This window comes from Poecile atricapillus, chromosome 1 (assembly GCF_030490865.1).
Source record: "Poecile atricapillus isolate bPoeAtr1 chromosome 1, bPoeAtr1.hap1, whole genome shotgun sequence".
NCBI classification, from domain to species: domain Eukaryota; kingdom Metazoa; phylum Chordata; class Aves; order Passeriformes; family Paridae; genus Poecile; species Poecile atricapillus.
The window spans coordinates 13,300,182-13,321,798 of NC_081249.1; the positions used below are offsets into that span (position 1 = coordinate 13,300,182).

The 21,617-nt window shown below is 38.8% G+C and overlaps 1 protein-coding gene and 1 non-coding gene across 3 annotated transcripts in view; both read right to left on the minus strand.

Moving 5' to 3' along the window:
• POLA1 (DNA polymerase alpha 1, catalytic subunit) overlaps positions 1–21,617 on the minus strand; it is a 185,875-nt gene that overhangs the window by 149,546 nt on the left and 14,712 nt on the right. For both annotated transcript variants that reach the window (XM_058854715.1, XM_058854724.1), the window contains exons 13-26: positions 16,687–16,761; positions 16,198–16,336; positions 15,053–15,210; positions 13,695–13,779; positions 12,864–12,925; positions 12,027–12,116; positions 10,358–10,474; positions 9,289–9,464; positions 8,735–8,864; positions 8,281–8,400; positions 7,026–7,122; positions 6,398–6,522; positions 4,481–4,630; positions 4,131–4,253 (exon numbers count right to left, since the gene is read on the minus strand). In XM_058854715.1, coding sequence (XP_058710698.1) covers positions 4,131–4,253; positions 4,481–4,630; positions 6,398–6,522; positions 7,026–7,122; positions 8,281–8,400; positions 8,735–8,864; positions 9,289–9,464; positions 10,358–10,474; positions 12,027–12,116; positions 12,864–12,925; positions 13,695–13,779; positions 15,053–15,210; positions 16,198–16,336; positions 16,687–16,761 — 1,647 coding nt within the window. The remainder of the gene's footprint in view (positions 1–4,130; positions 4,254–4,480; positions 4,631–6,397; positions 6,523–7,025; positions 7,123–8,280; positions 8,401–8,734; positions 8,865–9,288; positions 9,465–10,357; positions 10,475–12,026; positions 12,117–12,863; positions 12,926–13,694; positions 13,780–15,052; positions 15,211–16,197; positions 16,337–16,686; positions 16,762–21,617) is intronic.
• On the minus strand, positions 6,686–6,816 carry LOC131575023 (small Cajal body-specific RNA 24). Its single transcript, XR_009276670.1, has one exon. It is a non-coding gene; the product is annotated as a small Cajal body-specific RNA 24 (non-coding RNA).

Consider the following 21,617-nt stretch of genomic DNA (forward strand, 5'->3'; position numbering starts at 1 on the left):
TTTAAAAGCAATTAGAAACTCTTTGCCTAGCCTTTTGCCATCAAGTTCCGTGTCTTCCAAAATTGTTATATTGATGTTGCACTCCCTGTTTAAATATAGATGGCACGCTGATAACAAGACATTAGGAGGCTGCTTTCCCTCTTTTAGCAATCCTCTTTCTCCCACAGTACAGTATGGAAGAAACCAGGAGTCTGTCAATTGACCCATTCACGTGACACTCTTGCAGGCTGTATAACCAATGCTTTAGGTGCAATCAAGAGAAAGCAGCTGATGATCGTTTTCCCTGGATGAACAAGACTTTAAAAAAAAAAGAAATGCCTGGATTTCTTTACAGATCATAATTACAGTAGACAGCCATTAACCTGCTTACCTGCCCTTAATTTTTTTTAAATGAGCTCATCTTTCTCCACTTCATTTTTCTCCTCCCTCATCCATTCTTCTCCCAGACTGCAGCAATAACATGCTTTTATTCTTTCCTTTTGACTGCCAGGGCCTTAAACTAATTATTAATTGAGAATATATCTAAAGGATCTGAATGAGAAAGTTGGAATTAACCCAATTGCCTCTTCCCCCCTTTTATTTTGCATATTTGAACACTAGGTCTACCTGTCAGCACTATTGAAAACAGCAAATGTGGCGTTTTCCTTTTGAAGGCAAGTTGCTTGGGCAAAAATATGCAACAGCAAAAAACAACATGGAAAAAAAGCAAGTACCTGGAAAAGGCCTCAGCTTTGAGTGAAAGCCATTAGCAAGCAAGCTGTCTACAGTTTAAATTCTCTCAACAACTTTGCTGTCCTGTAGGAAAATCCTGCAGCAAACGGCATCCTGCATTTAGGAAACCAGACAACTGACACTTCATCAAAAGGCTTGTCCTTTAGAGAGGCTAGAACGGCATGACCCGACACTGCCTGCTGGTGCAGAGCTGGCTGGTTGTACAGCTCCAACTCATCTTGTTTCCAGTTGTTAAATTACATTAAAGGACAGCTAAAAATATATTAAATATTTTCCTATTACTTTTCCATGCAAGCAACTGCTATAGTTACAACAAGAGTAATGTCCAGGCAAAGGCTGATTAACATGGGGGGGTGGAGGGGAAAGTCCAGGAATCCTTCTAACCCATGCCCAATCAATGGCTGGCAAATGCAGATTTTTTGCTGAACTGAGGCCTTTCTTACAGTCAAAAGATAAAAATATTTACACTTGCCAAAATGGGCAAACAAATCTGAGCTATAGTTTTTAGTCACTTCCACCCCAAAATTCTCGCCTTTTTTTTCTTTTAAAACACATCAGAATTTAGCAGTCTGCCTGTGACACCTGAATTCTGACAAATTCACACTGGTACGCCCCTGTTAAAGATTACCCACAAATGAAAAACAAGGAAGACCCGTTCGAAAAACCCGATAATCAACGTTGAAACACTTTTGACACAAATGAGTGCTAATTGATTTAAGATCTCCAGGTCTCTATCGCCATCTAGCGAACACTGCCCGCCATTATCACACTGTCCCCTCGAACGCGGTCCCTGCAGTGACGACAGGATAAACTCTCCTGGATCCAGCCTGCCCGTGGCCAGGGATGCAGGGCTTTGCTACATTTCTATTCCCTGGCTGAAGAAAAATGAAAATCAAGCACAGTCCCTCTAGTACCTCTCTACAGCTGACCAAGGAGAATTGAGCTTTTATGGATCACACCGTCACAGAACCGTAGAATGCACCCTAAGGATCATCTACTTCGATCTTCTGGCTTTTTAAAAATGGCCTTTCCACACAATATTTAATACTTCTGCCATCCAAACTAAGTGAACAAGTCAGGTTCTACTAATAGAGTCACATACAAATTTTTATAACGGCCATGTGTAATTACAAGTATTTTTAGTCACCATAAGGAGCCCAATGGCAGCTCCACTGCTTTTACTGCACCAGCATCTCCAAACCACAGAGAAGTCAAGTCCAGAAGAAGTGGTACTCAGCACTTGGCATCAGGTGCTTCCATCTTCCCACAGCTTCAGTGGAAAGGCTGTCAGCCACACAGTTGAAAAGCGGCAATTTACAGGACTCATCAAAACTCATTCACAGCTATATTAAAACTTAATGCTAGGATGAGCTTTAACAACTTCAACATGAAATACATATTTCCCATTTTCAATTATTCTGCTAACACTTACGACTGAACTGTAATTGTGTTAGTAAAAATATTAAGTTCAGTTTTCATCCCACACACTATTTTTCCCACTTCTACAAGCCTACCTGCATTTACTCAGGTGCCCTTGACAACAGTAAAAAAAAACCAAAAAGGCATTAATTGCAGATCACCAGAAAAGGCCATTTAAATTTAGACCATAAATTTTCCATAATAGTTACTTTTGAATTAACCTTTTCCCATAGAGAACCCAAACCTCCAGATACTTAACATTCACTTCTCTTATATTAGAACTGAGATGTGAGAAGAAACCTATGAATAGAAAGACTAATATAAAAATTTAAGTTTAATTTTTAATTAAATTTAACTTTAAAGATTAGATATTTCAATTTAAAAAAAAATTAAATTAAATTTAAAAAAAAACAAAAAAACCCCAACAACAACGGAAAACTAAGGCATCCTCGTGTCATCTTCTGTGGCAAAAACTCAAATGTGTGCAAAGGCTCAGCAGAAGCCAGCACAGGTAGGTCCAGCACCACCAGAATTTAAGAGGTAAGAAATCCTGCCCAACCAAAGATCAACTACGTAAGAGAAACTATCTCTTAACTCCCTAGCACATTCTGTAGCACCTATTAGGATGTCCCCACTTCACCATCACTCTAGAACATAAAGCAGAAACACCAGAATTTCATGTAAGTTATCTCGTAACTGATAGATTACAGACAAATGAGAGTAAACTCTGTGTGCAAACAAAAAGTATTTCCCGGTCTTAACAGAGGCCAAAAGCTTAAGTATCCACAGAATACCAGGTTTGTGGCAGGTGGTCCATATGACATATGGAGATCGTTAAAAAAACAAAAGTTCATTACTTTTAAAATACCACTAGAAAATATAAAGCTACGATATTCATCTGCTTTGCACACCAACCTCATAGACAACATAAGCTTGAATCTTACATCAACAAACACAATACCTTGTTAAAGGAAATACTAACCTCTGGATTCACATGGCTCCATGGCCCATTTGCAGTTACCAAACTGGGAAATTATTTCTGAGTTAAACAGATGTGTAAGGTTAAACATAACTGCTTACATAAATTGGGAAGACGGCAAATGTGGGTTTCTCTCTAGAGAGCTGTTTAGATAGGAAGATAATTAAAAACAAGGATGTGTTGCCAGAAATAAAACACCCCCATGCAATTGAGCTGGGAATTGTGAAGAGGGAGTGCCCTCACATGACAGGGAGGATGATCCAGTTAACAGGGATGTGACCTCACCCCTCTCCCTGATCAACCAAAAGGCTGACCAGCCATCCTGACACAACTGTTCCTGGCACCTCTGCAGACTCCTGCTTGGTATTCTCTTTTCTAAAGAACTAATATCAAACATTATTATGTTTTAAGACAATAAATGTATATCAGTGGTATGTTTTGAATCATTAAAGATTCTTTTTCCCGCAGGGACAAAACCGATGTGGTCTGTACTGAGCTAACATCCTAATCAATAGCAGGAGTAGTTTTGCCTATGAAGTGCAACTCCTAAAATAAAATTTGAGGCTAATGAGAAACCTTATTTTAAGGAACAAACAGTTTCCAAAAATAAGCCCTGATATATAATCCGTGATTAATTAGCCCTATCACAAACTTTAGGGTTTTAGGAAGTCATATCAGACCACAGGACAGTCTGGCTACAAGCAAGCTCACCCAGAGTTGAAGTATACCACCAAAACAAAGATAAACCCACCAAGCAGAAATGGAAATTCACGGAAAATGTGAAAGCAGCCTTGATATTTTGTTGTTGTTGTTGTTGTTGTCGTCACCACAATCTGGCCCATTGAAACCAAACAGTTTCACAATACAAGAAAGATAAACTAAAGAGTTCTGAAACCAAAAGCAGGTTCAAGAACAAAACCATTCTTGTATTCACTGAAAAAAAGCAGGTGGCTTAAATTCAGCCTTTTTACATGTGTGTATACCCTGTATAAAGACTTACCTCTCTTCCTTTATGTGTCACCAAAGCAGCCAAAGGCTTGGCATAGAATCTGCTGTAGGAAAATCCCAGGCAGCCATACATGCTGTTAGCAGTGAGTTTCAAAGCTTTCTGTCTGATATCATACTGAAAAGAAACACAACCAGAAAAATGATCCAACCACAGCCATCAGGGAACAGAACTTAATGCTCACAATTACATTCACAGCTTTTTTATACAGTCTGCAGCAGTGATGGGCTACAAATAAAGCACATTACAATCACTGCTCACTACTAATCATCCCTATTCTACAAGGCTGATCAGGGCACTTAAGGGGAAAGGGGGAAAAATCAACCGAGTTCTATAAAACACACCTGTAAATAGAGGTCAGGATTTAAATCTGGCTGTTTCATTAACTGCTTAACTTGGCGTCTTCTCTCCACCAGCTTCCTGATTTCTTTAGGCAAAATTCCCATTTCCAGAGATGGGTCTGGAAGCTCTGGAATTTCTTCCTCTTCTTCAACCTGTGAAGTGATCATTGCTGCTTATCATTTTAATGCTTGAAGATTAGATTTTAATGCATTAAGTGAAAAGCATGGGGGGGGAAAAAGAACAAAACCATACAGGTTGTGCTAACGCCTGTAGAGCACACAAAGCACAGTTTAGAACAAGCATAAGAGGTTTTTTTTTACAGTGTTTAACTGTATTACTTTGCCCCTGGTGGGAGACAGGACTTGAGCCTGTTTCACTGTTGGAGAAACACAAGAAAGGCATGGACCAGTAGCAAGAGGGTCTTTTTTTTATCAGTCTGTGTGTTATATATTTATGTACATACATAGATACATATATACATATATATATATATAAGTCCAGATAAATAACACACATTCTCACTGTTAGGTATATATAGATAACTCAAAATATATAAAGAAAAGTACACACACAGCAATTCTTTCTGTGCTGAAAAATCTACCCCTTTTTTATCATCACATACTTTTGGTGCTCTGACCTGTCAAAAGGAGCATATGCTCTGTAGAACTGATACTTTGACTGATACAAGTGACAAAAGTTAAAGGGAGCACAGCAGTAGAACAAAAACTTCACCCCAAGCAACTCTTGATTATAGCAAAATAGCAGAAAGGACACCTTCTTAGCATGACTGAAGAAATGGTTGATCAGCAAAAATGGAAAGGTATTTCAAGCACAAGGAAAGTGACAGATATGTACAAAGGAAGAGCAATACAGACACGGTGAGGTTGGAAAGTTTAGTAACGCAGTCTGAGGAGAACTGTAACAAGAAATTACACCAAAGCCTGATTAAACATCATATAGGGAGAGAAATCAAAATTAGCTGCTTCAGATTGAAGCACACTTCAGAAAGCAGGGAAAATCCAAAGACTGCTTGAAGGAACTTACTGACAGCTCCACATACTTGTCTCCTCATTTCTGCTACTTTGTTCATATTTCAGTTGCTACAGGACCAACTAATTCCAGCCTGTGAGCTGATACCAGTAAAAAATAAAAGCCTCTGGTTTATTAACCTTAGACCTGACCAGCTCAATGCTTCACTTTACAGCACAGCTCCACTAACAAGTGTTTTCAGCATAGCTGAGGAAGTGAGATTCTCCACTCATGGATAAGCCAGAGCCAACACAGCTGCTTATAAAACAGCACATCCAACTGTACCTTCAGGTTTTTCAGTAGTGTTTAACATAGCTTGAACAGCATGAGTTTTTGTGAAGCTGGTGCCACAGCTCACAGTCACAACATCACCCTCCCAAGTCACACACATAACTTTCTGATGTCTAATAAGGCTGGAGATCATAATCATATTCTTTCCTGTAGAAAGCATGAGAATTTGCCTACCTGCATCAGGTGTAGTTGCATGAATTCTGTATTAACTTAACTTCAGGAAGCCTCTATCAAGCTAAGATGAAACTAGTAAAGGGGCTCAGAAATTGCTAGGGAGGACATGTGGCTGAAAAGGGTCACAGAGCCTCAGTAAAAATCTTGTTTCATGAGGATACCAAGATTAGATGGGAGACAACTTACCAAGATTCTGTAAGAGTACTGGAGAAAGGAAGGTGACAGACAAAAAATATTCAAAAAAGTCCCAACCCACAAATTAATATGATATATCTTTAAACAAGAATCACTATTTATGGGTGAAAGGGGACCAAAAAAAAAAACAAAAACCAGTGAAAAAGAACAGTTTCTTAAGGAACTGATTGCTAGAAAACACTCTGAAGTTAAGACAGTGTAATTTAAGCCACAAGTTAAAGCATGCAAACCTCTGCCCTTTTCTGTGCTTCTGATGACAGTCGCTGCACCGTGGTAAAGCAGATGTTGAACTCCTGAATAATCGATGGGTACAAGCTGTTGAAGTCGAGAAGCAAAATAAACTTGTCATAAAAACCTAAAACAGAATTTAAAACAAAAGTCATAATTACTCAAGTCTCCCAAAGGACTTCATACAACTCCACAATTAATATTTAAGTGACAGTAACACACTGTACCACATTTCCAGAATCTCAATCTCTTCAAGCAGCTGTTGAGATGCACCAGTACCCCTTAAAAAAAGCTGTCAGAAGTGGAACGATCCAACCCCATTAACTCATCAGAGTTGAACAGATAGCTTCTGTGTTACTATAGGACACTTGTACAGTTTTCTCCACATAGAGGAGAAACTGAAAGAAAACTTACGTGTCCATTAGAAAATTACACATAAATATACAGTCCTAACTCCTCAAAAGAAGCAATTCCACAATCAATGTTGGATATTTTGCTGTATGCAACAAGATTCCCCTCACAACCACAACACCAAACTCACACAAATACAGATTTCCCACTGCAATCTCTGTATTAATATAACCCACCTGTCTCTAACTTCATTGAAGAAAGAAAATTGCCACATCTTACCAACTTTGGGATCCAAGACTAAGCCCCCAGCATATGCTGCTTTCTTTTTCCCTATCTTTGATTTATTCTGATCTTCATAATCTTCATCTTCATCCACCTACATTTGGCATTTAAGAAAGTCATTATCTAGTCTCTAAGATTTCTGTAATGTTAGAGGAGTTATTTTTGGCAAGTCAAATACAAATTTGGGAGCCAGTGCAGAATTCCTTTTAAAATACATGCAAAACACGGTGTTTTCATCATGATCCTTACTAAAGCTCTCTACATGTCAAAACAGCATTCAAACCAACTATGATATGAAAAAACTGCTAACAAGAGATTACAAAGACATTAAAGTATTGTTATCATTCAACATGGCACCAGAATGCCTTTTCCAACTGGCTGTAGAAGTCCACACTGTGAAAAAAATCAAATCATGACCTAGAAGTGGTATGACTGCACAATTAAAATGTGGATTTTGTAAACAGAATGGCTGGGCTGGAATAAAACCAATAAAAACATTACTACTGACCTAAAGAATATTCTGCTATTTGTGATGTCATAATAAGAATTCTTCTCCCAGTTGTTAATTCTATTCTGAATCATTTAGAATTCCAGTGCTATTTTGATGCAACAATACAATCAACAGAAATTATTGCTTTCAAGTTTTCTGTTGAACTTATTTAAAACCAAAAAGCAAAATATAGTGAAATACAAATACTTTCTCAAATTTTAATTTGTTCACTAACAAACATCTGGATATTTCTATAATTATTATTTACACTGGTATTATACTATTACTATTATACTATATACTATTATTACACTGGTATTATACTATTTCTATGGTATTCACCCATAGAAAAAAAAATTTCTTCTAATACCTTTGTATATTTAATCCATATAACACATTTTTCTTGAAATAGTGTTCATCAAAATAAGTAAATGCAGATATTAAATAACATAGATTGTCTTCTTTACTGTTTCCCCACACAGACAAGTACTTAGCTTATTTTTATTTTAAATTAACAGAACAAGTAAGTTTTTATAGGTCTGTGATGCAATAGAAAAGCTGTTACACTGTCCCACTCTCATTATCGATTCCACACCAAAAAAATCAATGTTTTAATTAAGCATATGCAGTACCATTAAGTTATATCTGAGTTATCTTTGGGGTTCTTTGTGTTTCCACAGAATAATAACATGCAAAAGATGGAAGAATGTTTTTTCCTTTTTTTTAAATAAAAATGCTTGGGAAGAGAAAAACTGGACCCACCAGCTTCTGTGGAGGCTTTTTGAAAACTTGTTTGTCTGGCACTATGTAATCCTTCTCATGAAAGGCATGAAGCAGCAGGAACTCGTTACGTTCAGATCGTCCGCCCATCATTGTCCTCGACTAAAGAGGGGGTGAAAAGAGAACTCAAAGAAAAGCACAGAAAACACTGATAGCAAAACAGACTAAGCAATGTCCTCCAATTATTAAAATTCACCTAGTATTAGTATTATTCTGTATCATCACCATGTGTAAACCTGAAATGTGGTATTTTTAAGGAAGTTTTACATTATTACTTGATTAGAACATTGAACTCTCCTACTCATCACAGCAAAATATTTACAGCATAGTGCATTTCAAATAAGTGTTCAGAAATTAAACCCAGCAAATCAAACACAGAAAACATGGAACTGTTGGCGGAGGCAGTGAAGAGTGGTAGAAAGTAATAAAAATGTACCATGACATTCCCAGAGATGTTTGTTATCTGAAGAGCCAGGGGCAGAACATTCAGCTCACACATGATCTGGAGAATGAACTTGGCATCTATCCAGGTGTTTTCCAGCATGAACAGTAAGCGAGGAGACTCACTGGGGAAAGAAGGAGCATGGCCTAGCAAAGTAAAATCAACCTCCTTTGTAGTCTGTAGAGTTTAGACCCATGCGCTGTACAGAACACATGATATCTGCAATGCACAACTATTGAGCTTTATAGACAGCTCTTGTAATTGAAAAACCACCCCAAAACTCAGGCTTGTATCTCCTGTTAGTGTGTCTACACCAATGCTCCCACAAATCCATTTGCTTCATACATAAGCCACCAGTAGCCACCACAAGTAGCTCGAAACATTATTTTATAATGTTAAGACAGTACTTTTCAAATCCCAGTATGCCAAGTCAGCATCCCCATGACTCATCCCCTTTGCTTGAAATCAAGCAAAAGTAAAACTTTATGTCAGGGAACCAGCTCCTCTGCTCTCCAGAGGAGGATTAAAACTCCTGATCAGCAACATACCTGTACATATTTCGAACTTCCTCTGGTAGAACTGTTACCTTCTCTGTCTTCAAAATCTGGTGGACTAGTTCAGACAAATGGTAACTTTTGCAACGAATTAGTTCTTTAGCAGAAATTTCTACATCACAAATCATTCGACCGCAGGCAGCATTCCTTTCACCAAACCCTCCTCGGCCCTTCATCATATTACATAAGGAGAGAAAACCCAAATAAAAGTAAACATACAAACATTAAGAAAAAACATCTACCCTCAATATGTGTTTATAGGACTCAGTCAAGTCAGTAGTCAAGTCAGTAGTCAAGTCAGTAGGTCACTAAGTATTCAAATACTCTATTAAATACCACTAATACTCAAGGACTTACAATTATGCTCTAAAGGAGTCCATGGTATCTTTCAATTTATGTAGGTATTAAGAAATAGTTAACTTTCACTACTAGTTATATCTTAACTCTTAAACTATCATGCTTTTTTTTTTGTTTTTTCAATCATTAGAATAGCCCCAAAAAGAATCTGGGTGTGGACTTTGTCTTTCATCCAAGGACACTTTCTGTAATAACAGCAGGATGAAAAAGTTGCAGAACCACACAGAAATACCCAGCTTGGCCTCAGGAAGGACAGGAACAGGCAAAGAACACACCATGCTCAGCACTTCAATACTCTGAGCTTCACACATTGTCCTCTGAACAAATATATAATAAGAACTACAGAATTTTTATCTTAGCAGCTCTCTATGGGATGATTCACCCATCAATCCAAATTGCTTTTCCTCATTTTACCGTTATAGCAGACAAAGACAGTTACAGTAAAGACTATTGCAATTAATCTGTCATTACTATCATCTAGTTGAGATAAGTAAACTAAATTAGCCTAACTTGAAAATCAGTTTATCCTATTACTGTAATAAAAGTCATACAAACACTCGTAATTTCTGATCTGGGACCCAAGAAATTCAGCATGACCAACAGTCAAAATACATCAATGTCACATTTACAATTCCTAGGAAAAATTAATTCATTTTTAATCAAATGCAACATAAAGGGGCTTAAAAGACTTAAGCAATCTTATTACCCCAAGCTTTGGCATATTAGATCTCCTCAGTCGACCTATCTTGGACCAGTGAGGGACTTTGCACAAATTAATTCTTTGAAGCAGCACTTCCAGATCAAATCCATAAATATTATGACCCTTGAAGCAGAAAAAATAACAAAAAAGGTTACAATAAATGCAAATTGAAAGACTTACTTTCACACACTCAGTATTCCTTTGCCCTTTGTGATTTTTTCCAACTAATTGATGGCATTATCTCCCTTGTAGAAAGCACTTTCTAAGAGAACGTTCATCAACAGTACTCATTAGTCTTAACACTAACAATGCTGTTCAATAGAATACCAAAATCAGCTCTATAACTGGCTCATAGCACACACAATACAGCTTCATCCTTTGATACCAGAGCTTAGGATTTAAAGCTTTCCAGAAAAATCCACGACATTCTTCACAGAGCATATAAACTTAAGCTAAGAGTAATTCCTTTTCTCTCCATCTGTGAAAGTCACAATAGTGGCATCAAAATACTGTAATTTTTTTCCTTTGATACTTCAACAGGAACAGCTGTTAAATCTTAACCTTGCAAGCAATATTTACATATCAAAGCACTCCAGCAATATTTTAAGCAGTGCTAAGTACATTGATGGCACTGGTCTGTACCCTTAGCTGAAAGCAAAAGGCTACCCTGAGGAACATGAGCCAGTCACCAGGAACTGCAGGTCCACTCCAGCAGATACCTCTGTGCAGTGCAAGACTGTGCAAGACTGCAGCTCCTTAAAATGGGAGCAACACTTCAACAGCACTCCTTAAACCAGGTGCAAACTGAACTGCACTAACACAGCTCTGCAGTTTTCAGGATAGGAGCTCTCACACCCCTGCTCTTTGCATCTTCAGTTTTACGCCACTGGCTACAGTGCTTCTTCTGATTCCTTGCCAGAGCCACCAGGCAGCTGAGGTCATAGGGCAAACACTGGATACCAGCTGCAGTGAGCTGAAAACATCAGGCATTGACTGCTCATTTCCCATCACTTAATTATTTGTATCTACTTACAGACGTTAGGTAAATATATACAACCTAACAAGTTGTATATAATCAACCTCAGACTTACATCCAACTTGAAATTGTCTTCAGAATTTTATTACGTGAAAGTCAGAATGGCACATTAATTAAACATAACAGAAAAAAAGAAAATAATGAGTAATTACAATAAACCCTCAACTGCTGAAACAGTAGAAAACATAAGAATGCTTATTGCAAAATTTTGCTCAGATCTTGTGGATTTGTATAGATGGTTATTTTGATTTACAGCATAAACACAAATTATATGAGCATCTGAACTGCAACAGAATCTTAAGTATACCAAGAGTTCCCATTTTTCTAGAAAATCATCAGAGTTTTTTGTTGTGTTTTGTCTTTCTGAGTAAAGAAAAAAACCAAACTTGTTTCAGGTATTGTGAAAATACTGCCTATTTTAGCTATTATGGGAAATAATAGTATGTATAAAATGCTGTCAGGGAAAATTCTCTATCATCTTTGTATCAAAATATACCTGCTGTCTCATAAGCAAACTCAATTCATAAGGCAGTCTAAGACAAGCATTAAAAAGCCTATAAGGGGACAAAAGAAAAAGAAGAAAGCTGACCAACTGACAATATGCTTTAATTTAACTCTCAAAGTCTCAGAACTACTCACCACAACAACGTCTGGGTCAATTTTGTGAATCTTCGCAAGGAAAAATCCCAGCAGTGTTCTCTCTGTTGCAGCAATTTCTATTTTAGCATTCTAAAAGGAGCAAGAGAGGCACCTGATTTCAATGACCCAATAAGTTTAAAATGGAAGCATCTCCTCTCCCCTGCTAGTTACAAGACAATAACAAAGCACCACAGAGTTCTGCTTTTCCTTCTGTAATGCAAGGATTTTTTTCTCACTCCCATAGACATTGGAAAGCTCTTCTCAGAGGCTTTTTCCCATTCTGCTTTTGAATGCAGGTGTCTAGTGATATTTTAAGAGCCTCGTAAGAATCAAGCACACTAGGAAAATGCTCCATATGCATCCTTCACTCACAGACTTGAAGATCACACAGAAATAGAGGAAAAACAAGAATTGGTTACTTTATTATTCTGTCAGCTCTCCCACCACCCTTTAGAAAGGACATGTTCTAAATTTTGACAGACTTTACTCTGCAAGAAAAGAAGAAACAAATTCTCCCATTTTACTATGAGTGCAGAGTCAGGTATACTGAATATTAACCACGATTTTAGCCTCTTTGCAAAATCTTTCCAACTCTCCTGTCTAACACCCCATCTATTTGAAAAGCACAATTAGCAGCAGTACTGAGTCACACAGAGCACACAACACTTTTTTACAAGCAACACAGAATAAATACCTGGATTTAAATTTGCAGAGTAGAAAACTAACTAAATAATCATTCCATTCCTTCAACTATTTCTCTTCACCACTTACCAAAAGCACCATGAAGTTCATATTCTATAAGGTACTGCAATCAGAAGGGGAACAAAATGAAATTACCTTCTTTTTAATGGCTTCTTTGAAGTCATAAGGAAAAATGCAATCACTCGGTTTGGAAACGGCTGCAAAAAGTGATATTTGTACTTACAGACAAGTTCCTAATTGTACCCTCCCCATAAACACCCATTCACAACAAAGTGAGCTGAGAAAACTCATCTCTAATTCTGAAACACCAGCTTTTAGTGAATATTGTCTTTAAGATAACCAAGTAATTACTTAAACATTAACCAATCTGAATCAGTCATATTGGTGGTTATCATTGGACACTAAAACTATGGGCCACAGCTCCTGAAGAACTTCCTCTCACAAGCATTCAACACCTCATCACCTCCAGTCAGGGTTTGAACCTCAAGGTTTAGCTGATATTACTGCAATGACACTGCAGCAAGATTGTTATTCCTGAAGAAAACTTGTTTATAAGTAATTCTGTTTGGAAGAGCTGAACAGAAAAATAATTGAAGTGACAGCAAATAAATGGTCTAAATTAATGGGCAGAGAAAGATGGAGTAAAAACAATAAAAATTATGGGAAACTGCACAGAGCAGGGTAACTTGGCATCATCTCAATTTAAGATTTTTTTTTAATTAAGTCTTTGATAAAAAGTCAGTAACCAGTGAAGTCAAAAACGGGGAGAAAAGCCTGTCTGGGAGATGAAATTTTGTCAGTTGTATATTTTTGGCCACTTTTGCTGTACTGACAGAAAGAAATAAAAATTTAAAAAAAGTGATGAATATAAACCTCCCCCCACAGCCAAAAAAATCAAAACAGAACAAAAAAAGAAAAAAATACAGAAATTATTATTTTTCTACTCAAACTGTTCCAAGTACATACCACAGAAGTGTGTTTGAAAAGGAGGCTGAGGTGGAGCCTTATCCAAAGGAAATTTCTGATGAACTAGAGCTGCAAGAGCCACAACCTATACCAAGGGGATATAGAACACATAACTTCATAAGCACAAATAAGCATGACTACTACCCATACTCATTTCTTCCATCCTTTTTATTAAGAGCTTCTCATTTCCTTTCTCTTGTTTCTCCAACACATCTTTCTTGAATTTATTCCAGCTACAAATAGTTGAAAAGGAAGAAAATAATCAATTTATCTCAATGAAAATAAAATAGTACTTGCTCCTAAATGATTATAAATTTGAGAGAAAAAGTAATTCACTTTGGAAGACTTCTACTTTTATCAGTTTTTGTTCTGAATCCAACCAGAGAAAACATAAAGGATTCCCGATGGAGTGCAGGGGAGATGTGAGCAGAGCAGAGAAGCCTTGCCTCAGGAAGGGCTGCCCCTAAGCAAGCAGTCAACACTGTCAAGAAGCCAAGAGGTTTAGTGTTTAGAAGCCAGTAGCTTTACTGGTGATTTTGACTGCTTTGCTGGCAGGATGGCCTGGCTCCCCAGACACTGATCAGAAAAACCCAACAGAAGACAAAGCAGAAAGGCTTTAAAGCATCTTGGCAAGCAGAGTCCTGTTGTATCTTGAGTATGTCCTGTTACTTTGGCAAAAAAACACATACTTTCCATACTTCCACCAAAAAAAATTTTAATTCATCACGAGGGATAATTCTGCTTGAAATATTTGCCAACCTATTAGTCTTCAATTCAATTAGCCAGAAACAACTATCCTATCCTATTAGTGAATACTAAATCTCTTCCAGCATTAATGAGAGCTATGTTAAAAAAAAAAGTGCCTTAGTTGTGGTCTGCAGTCCACAACTGAGTGGCTGCCTAAATCTCTCCTCCTTTTTGAGGAAAGATCTTACAGCAGAATAGCAGGTGCTCTAAGATGAAGACCAAATTCTCATTTTAAAATTAGTTTTATTAGCAGAAAAGCCTGGTCATTTTACCTATAACCTATGCTTACCTTTAGCTAAATTAATTAATTAAAACAAATTAATTAACAGGTGTGCTGAGACAGTCTCATTTATAACTATGAGGCACAACGGACAAAATAGAAGGCTTGAAAACATACATAGGATCCACTGTCACAGTAAATATTCTCACCAAGCCGGTCCTCTAGCCCAGAGTGAGACCACAGTAAAAATTTCTTTGAAGAGCACAAAGCAGAGAAACTTTTCAATATTAAATATATTTAAACATGTTTTATGAGACTCTTCCAAGTCTGAGGAACTTTTTAGTATATGGCAAAAAACAAAACCAAACCAAAATGAGAGCAGATTACTTACCTCATTCTGGTGAGTCTTTGGGTTCTGAACCGTCTTCATACTGAAGGACATGACCACCAGAGGAGGAGGAGGAGCAAGATCTTTAACCACATTCACCAAGCCAGGCTTCATGGCCACAGCCTCCACTTTACACCAGCTGACTGGCTGATTTGAAGGCTCTGAGGAAACAACACAAACCACCTCCATTCTTCTGGGAACCACAGACAAGGCTTCTCTCATCACTGCACAGAGCGCATTCTTTAAATGTTTTGCCCTTGTGAGATAGTCCAAGACCCACACTAATCCTGCCCAATTTTTTAACTCCCTGGGCCCTGACTTCCCAGACAGCAGGAGCTCTTCAACACCAAGTAAGAAAGAACATTTGGATCAAGGCCCAAAAAATACTTCAGGAAGCTTTACATAGAGTCATCCGTACTGGTATCAGCTCTGTCAGCGACTGAGCAAGCTGCTGAAGAGGAGAACCCCTCCGGTGTCAGCATTCATACAGCCAGTTCTACACTGGAAGTGCCCCAAGGAGACTGCAGTAACAGATGTAGCTTTTGTTCAGTGTGATCAATATCCCTATGTTCATGGGAATATGAAGCACACATTGAATAAGGGGCTCTTACCAAGCCAAAATAAAGGAGCATGACCACCTCTAAGTGCATGCCACTCATGAGGCAGAAATTACTTAAAACTAAAACAGCTCTGCACCAAACAAAATAAACCCATCTAGCAGCCATTTATTCTTAAAAATATATATTTGCAGAAAAAAAACACATAAGTTATCAAGAGCAGAAAGATGAGTCATTTTCAAGTCAAGTAAGTTTAGCTCCATATACACGGCATTAGGGTATGCATCAAACAGCAGCTGCACAGTTCCCCTCTCACAGGCATAAAAAGTTATAATCTCATCTGTACAGTGCACAACTTTATATGGATAGTTGTCACTCCAAAAAGAGGGAGAGTAAGTTACAATTTGTACTAGATAATGAAAATTAAACCAGTAAGTTGCAAGGCTACAGATAATGAAAATTAAACCAATAAGTTGCAAGGTAATGTACAAAATGATCATTCATCCATACAATTTAAATTTTCCCTCCCCCCCAGTGTATAATTATATGTGTTTCCTAGTAACCAGGTATTTCATATGCAAACCACCATACGTGGATTTTTTATTTCCAGCCAGCAGGGTCCTTTGATCTTCTGATTCATCAAGAGAAGTTCCAGGCTAGAGGTGTTGGTCCCAAAGACATGTGAGAATGTTTGTCCCTTCAGATCTTGGGGAAGCCGAGGGCATTCAGCCTAACAGGCAACAGAGAGCAGTGAGTCATTTCACCCCACAGAAGTCTTCAAGGCTGACACCATCTTCAGACAGCATCTTAACAAAACTACAAAGTACCAAAAGCACTGTCATTCCCCACAAGCAAAGCCCTAACCCATAATACCTTACAGTAACTGAGACAATAACACTGTAGGCTCCACTTAAAAATCAGGACAGTAATTTAAAAACACACTGAAGTTTTAAGTTTTTCATCCACACTGGATACATCAGCCAGGACCACAATGTTCAATGACCATTTTAATACAGAAACTGCTCACTTAATTAGATAAAAAAACTAGTTATGGTATTTTATCAGATTGATTATACTCACTGAATATTTAACCTCGAGGTACTCAGATTTTGCTGGTACATCTGGAATCTCAAAAGCGTAGTATTTTTCCACTTTCTATATAAAACAAATATATTATATTTTCAGTATCTCCCAATTGAACATTCATTCTGTCCAATAAGAAAGCTAAAGAAAAAAAGGCCAGACAAAGCACGCATTTTAAATATCATGGGCTTCATCATGTATTACTAATTCTGCAACTCATTATAACCAGCTGAAGACAGTAAGAATATTTTAGTGCCCGTTTTTAATCTCTAGATGTTTTCTTAGCATGAAGAATTTCTACAGAATTGACTTTAAAATATACTAACCACTTCCAAAAAACCCACCTGGTAGTTATGCAAACTCAGAAATATTCTTTAAATTCACAGGTTTCAGACATACTCATGAGAATTGGTGGCTGGAGATAACTGCAAAATCCCAAAATGGCTGAGATGGAAAGGGGTCTCTAGGCATTGTCTAGTCCAGCTGCCTGCTCAGAGCTGGGTCAATCACAGTGGGTTGCTCAGGGCTCTCTCCAGCCAGATATGAATATCCCCAGCCTCCAAGGATGGAGACTTCACAGCCTCTCTAGGCAACCTGTGCCAGTGCTTGATCTCCCTTACAGTGAAGCAGTGGTCCACATTCTGATAAATTTCATGTGTTTCAAATGTATATCTGTTGCTCTTGTCATCCATTGGGCACCAGCAAGAAGTCTGCCAGAGTCATCTTTACTCGTGTTCATCAAACGTTTATAAACGATTAGAAGATTTGCACTGCCAATCCCTCATCCTGAGTCTTCTCTTCTACAGGCTGAGCAATCCCAGGTTTCTCAGCCTCTCCTCACACTAAAGATGCTCCAGGCCCTGTAATTATCTTTGTGGTCCTATTCTGGATTTGTTCCAGTGGCACAGATTATTCCTCACACAGAGGAGCTCAGCTGAACACAGCACCCCACAGGTGCTCACCAGGGCTGCAAAGGGGAAAGGACCAACTCTTGACACCTGCTGGTAATATCCATGGCGGTCTTTTCCCCAGTGAATGGCTCTTGCCCAGCCTCATGTGTACCAAGACGAGCAGGTCCTTCCCTCCAAGGCTGATTTCCAGCCAGTCAGCCACCACCATCTACTAGTGCCTAGAGGTTATTCCAGTCTTCATATAGGACATTTTCCTCTTTTTTTCTCATATTTGATGGGATTCGTATAGGTCGTAAGATATTTCCGGCCTGCTGAAATTCCTTTTGACATTTCCTTTCCATCTGGTATATCAGCCTCTCCTGGTTTTGGACTGTCTGCAGACTTGCTGTGTGTGCTCTATGCAACAATCCAAATCATTAACAGGATGCCCAGCAGGACTGGATCCAGTATTAACCCTGGGCGTGCAGCTCTAGGGACTGGCCTCCACCTGGATTTTGTGCCAGTGATCATAACACTTTGAGCCCAGTAGGGCAGCTGGTTTTCAGTCTACCCCTCTACCCACTTCACTAGCCCCCACTTCATCAGTTTGTCTGTGAGGATCCTGTGGTAGGCAGCACTGACAGCCCTACTGAAGTCAAGATAAACAACAGTCACTGCCCTCCTCTTGTCCACCAAACCAGTCCATCTCTTCCCAGAAGGCTACCAACTTGATGGAGCATCACTTTCCCTCTGTGAATCCACACCAAACACTGCCAAGCACCTTCTGACATTGGCCAGCTCCCTCTGCACACGGGGATCCATCCCATCAGATCCCACGTGCCTTTACATGTCCAATTCGTTCAAATGTGCCCTAACCTCATCCTCCTCCTCTGAGAACAAGTCTTCTTTGCTTCAGGCTTTCCTCCTGGTCCCTTGGGCATCAGATTGCTAAAAGCTGGACTAAGCAGTAAAGACCAAAGTGAAGAAGACATGCAGTATCACAGCTTACTCCATGACCTCTGTCACCACACCTCCTATCCCTGTCAGCAGCACTTTTCTCCTACTCTGCCTGTACCTATAGCAGCCCTTCCTACTAGTCTGTTTCCCTCACCAGACCCAACTGCAGGTGGGATTTGGATTTTCTTTCTCTGCCATAATGTCCCTTCCATTAGTCCATCCTATAACCCTGACCAGCTCTTTGCCCACCTTCAGGCAGTGCTCCATGCATTCCCACTGCTCTGATACACAAAAGAGCCACCCCCTCCTTGCTATCCCAGCCTGTCTTGACCACAGCCCTATCTCACCACATGTCTATGATCCCAGCCACACTGTATCCCTGCAACTGCACACAACTCCTCCCTTTACACTGCAGGCTTTTGTGTACCAGCACTTCAGAGAGGAACCCCAGAGAGATGATTTCCCAACCATCTGCCAGCTTTTATCACATGCTTACAGATCATTTCTGTGACACTACTGTATTCTTCACTTTAACTGACTTAGGTTTTACTAGAAAGTAGTCAAGCTTGTTTATGTATCTTTAACTAAGACAGTTAAAAAAGTCTGAAGTTCAATACAACTTTATTCAAAGTATCACTTCTGCTTTCAAGAACAATAACGATTTTCTACAACACACAGCTTGTCAGTTTCTAAGAATAACTACCTTCATTTTCCAAATTATTACAATATCCTGTGCAGCAGTACTCTGGCACCTGCTGAAATGTCATGCTCTACTGTGTCATATGTATGTTCTGTCCTGCAGTACTTTACAAACCATCTGCACCACTTTACATGCTACTATTATTATGTCAGAACTACGCTAGCACATTACTTTAATACAGGAATTCCAAGAGGGACCTTAGACTAAAAATCACATTTCTCACTGCACAATGCACTATGTTCACCACTTTATACACAAGACTCAGCATCATATGCCACTAGAGGAAGTTTAATAAGAATAAGCAAAATCATCATAAATGGGAATAAAATTTACACATTACAAAATAGATGCACAGTCAGGCAAACTTGAAGTTATTTGTTTTGGGGGTTGGATGGCTGAGGGTTTGTTTTTTTTTCTTTAAATTAATAGCATCAGCAATAGTTCCCTTAGGGTCCTACAAGAGGCAGTTAAACTTGTTACTTCATGTACTACTGCAGTGCTAAGGCTGCAAAGCTGGGGCAGGAGAGGAGAGGGGCCTCTGCTATAAATAGGAAGCAGACAAATCCAGAAACTACTATGGCATCAACAGTTTCATGGAAACAGAAGTGTAACATAACTTGATAGAAGAGCACCACTATGAAGCCAGATCAGCATTACAAATTACCATGAAAATGTAGATCTGAGCTGCTGAGCCACAACAGCACCTAACACGAGCAGATCAGAGTTATAATATAATAGACAGCAATGCACTGCTTTTAGCACATATCACTGGTGCTCTCCCTCCTCTTTTTTTAATTAAAAAAAAAAAAAACCCTCTCAGGCTTCCAACAAGTTCTTGTTGCAAACGCAAGATGAACTTAGTACAAAAATAGTCTGCTGTAGTGTTTCATCTGCGTTATTCCACAGAGCTCAGCTCAATTACATGAGCGTCTGGTCATAACTCAGTGAATGAATGCTTGCTGCAGAATAATCTGCCCTTCAAGTGGCCCTTCAGAGAGCAGAAATGAGCAGCAGTGATTAGCTGCTAAGTTCCTAAGTGGAGTAAGGCTGCTTTCAAATTGATTTGTGAAGACTTGCTAACTTGGCAGCAGTGCAACCCATTGAAGCTACAATTAGCAGCAGGTGCAGCAGGAAATGATATGGCTTAAGTGTGTTCAAAGGGACAAAGTTGGGTGCTGGCAAGGCCAAGACACACAGAGAACAACCTGTCTCAGTGTCTCCACATCATCACAAAAAGGGGTATTCTGAATTAAAGAACTCTGGGTGCCATGGCAGGGATGTCAGCAATCTTCCTGATTTCCAGCTAATGATGGAAGAAGAGCGGTTTTCAGTTTCACTATGCAAACACTGAGACTTCATGTTACTCTGAATGCATTGCTCACAAGTCTCACCTGAGCAACAAAGCTATTAGTTTGAAATCTTTCAAAACACCAACCCTTAACAACACTGCACTGAACCACAGGCTGCACATCACAGAACAGGGGACATTCGTTTAGGTGAGTGCCACAAACCATTTCAATTCCAGAGCCCTGCACACCCCTGTGGACACACAGATGCAAGGGCTGTATAACAATTTATTATCTCTGGTGCTATGAGTACAATGAAAAGGAGGTTGATGGCTCCATGTGAAAAACAGACTCAGGTATATAACTAGGCAAATTCAGGTATCTCAGAGAGGAATAGAAGAAAAGAAGGGCACAGTAATGGGACAACCCCATTACTTCTACAATTATCTTGCACAGAGAACAAAGCCTCCCTGCTGCAGAGGCGTAAACCTGGCCAGATCTGCTGCCACATGTTCAGTCAATTTTCTGTAATCTGGAATATCTGAGTTACTGTAACACTATCTTGGAATAATCCTCCAAAGACCCCCACTAACAGCCTTGCTCTACGCTCCTGTATTTTCTCCTACCTTCCATATTACTACTGCCATACCTTCCTACTATTTCTCATTAAACCCTTCCAGAATTATGAAAATTAGCAGAAAATCACACAAGGAAAATAAACCTGGATAGCTTTTATAATTTTAAGAAAAATCAGTTTACTTAAGAATTCAACATAATTTGAATTATTACTGTTCAGAAACAATTCTGGTAGGTTATTTCAGAGCTTCCCTGAACCAACTATCCTGCCTAATTTATTCATAAATTAAAAATTACAAATTCACTCTTTTGCTAAAACTGTCCTTTAAATAGCTCTCTTGCTGCTCATCCCCTTTTAATGTTTCTAGAGAGCAAACAGGTTTTATCATTATTCTTCACTTTACTAGCTAAAAAAAAAAATTAAAGCTCTTTCACAGTCATCTCTGGTACAACTGATTCTCATTTTGTCTCATCCTTCTAATTGCCATCTTTTGTACCTGTAGTCACTTGAGTTAATCT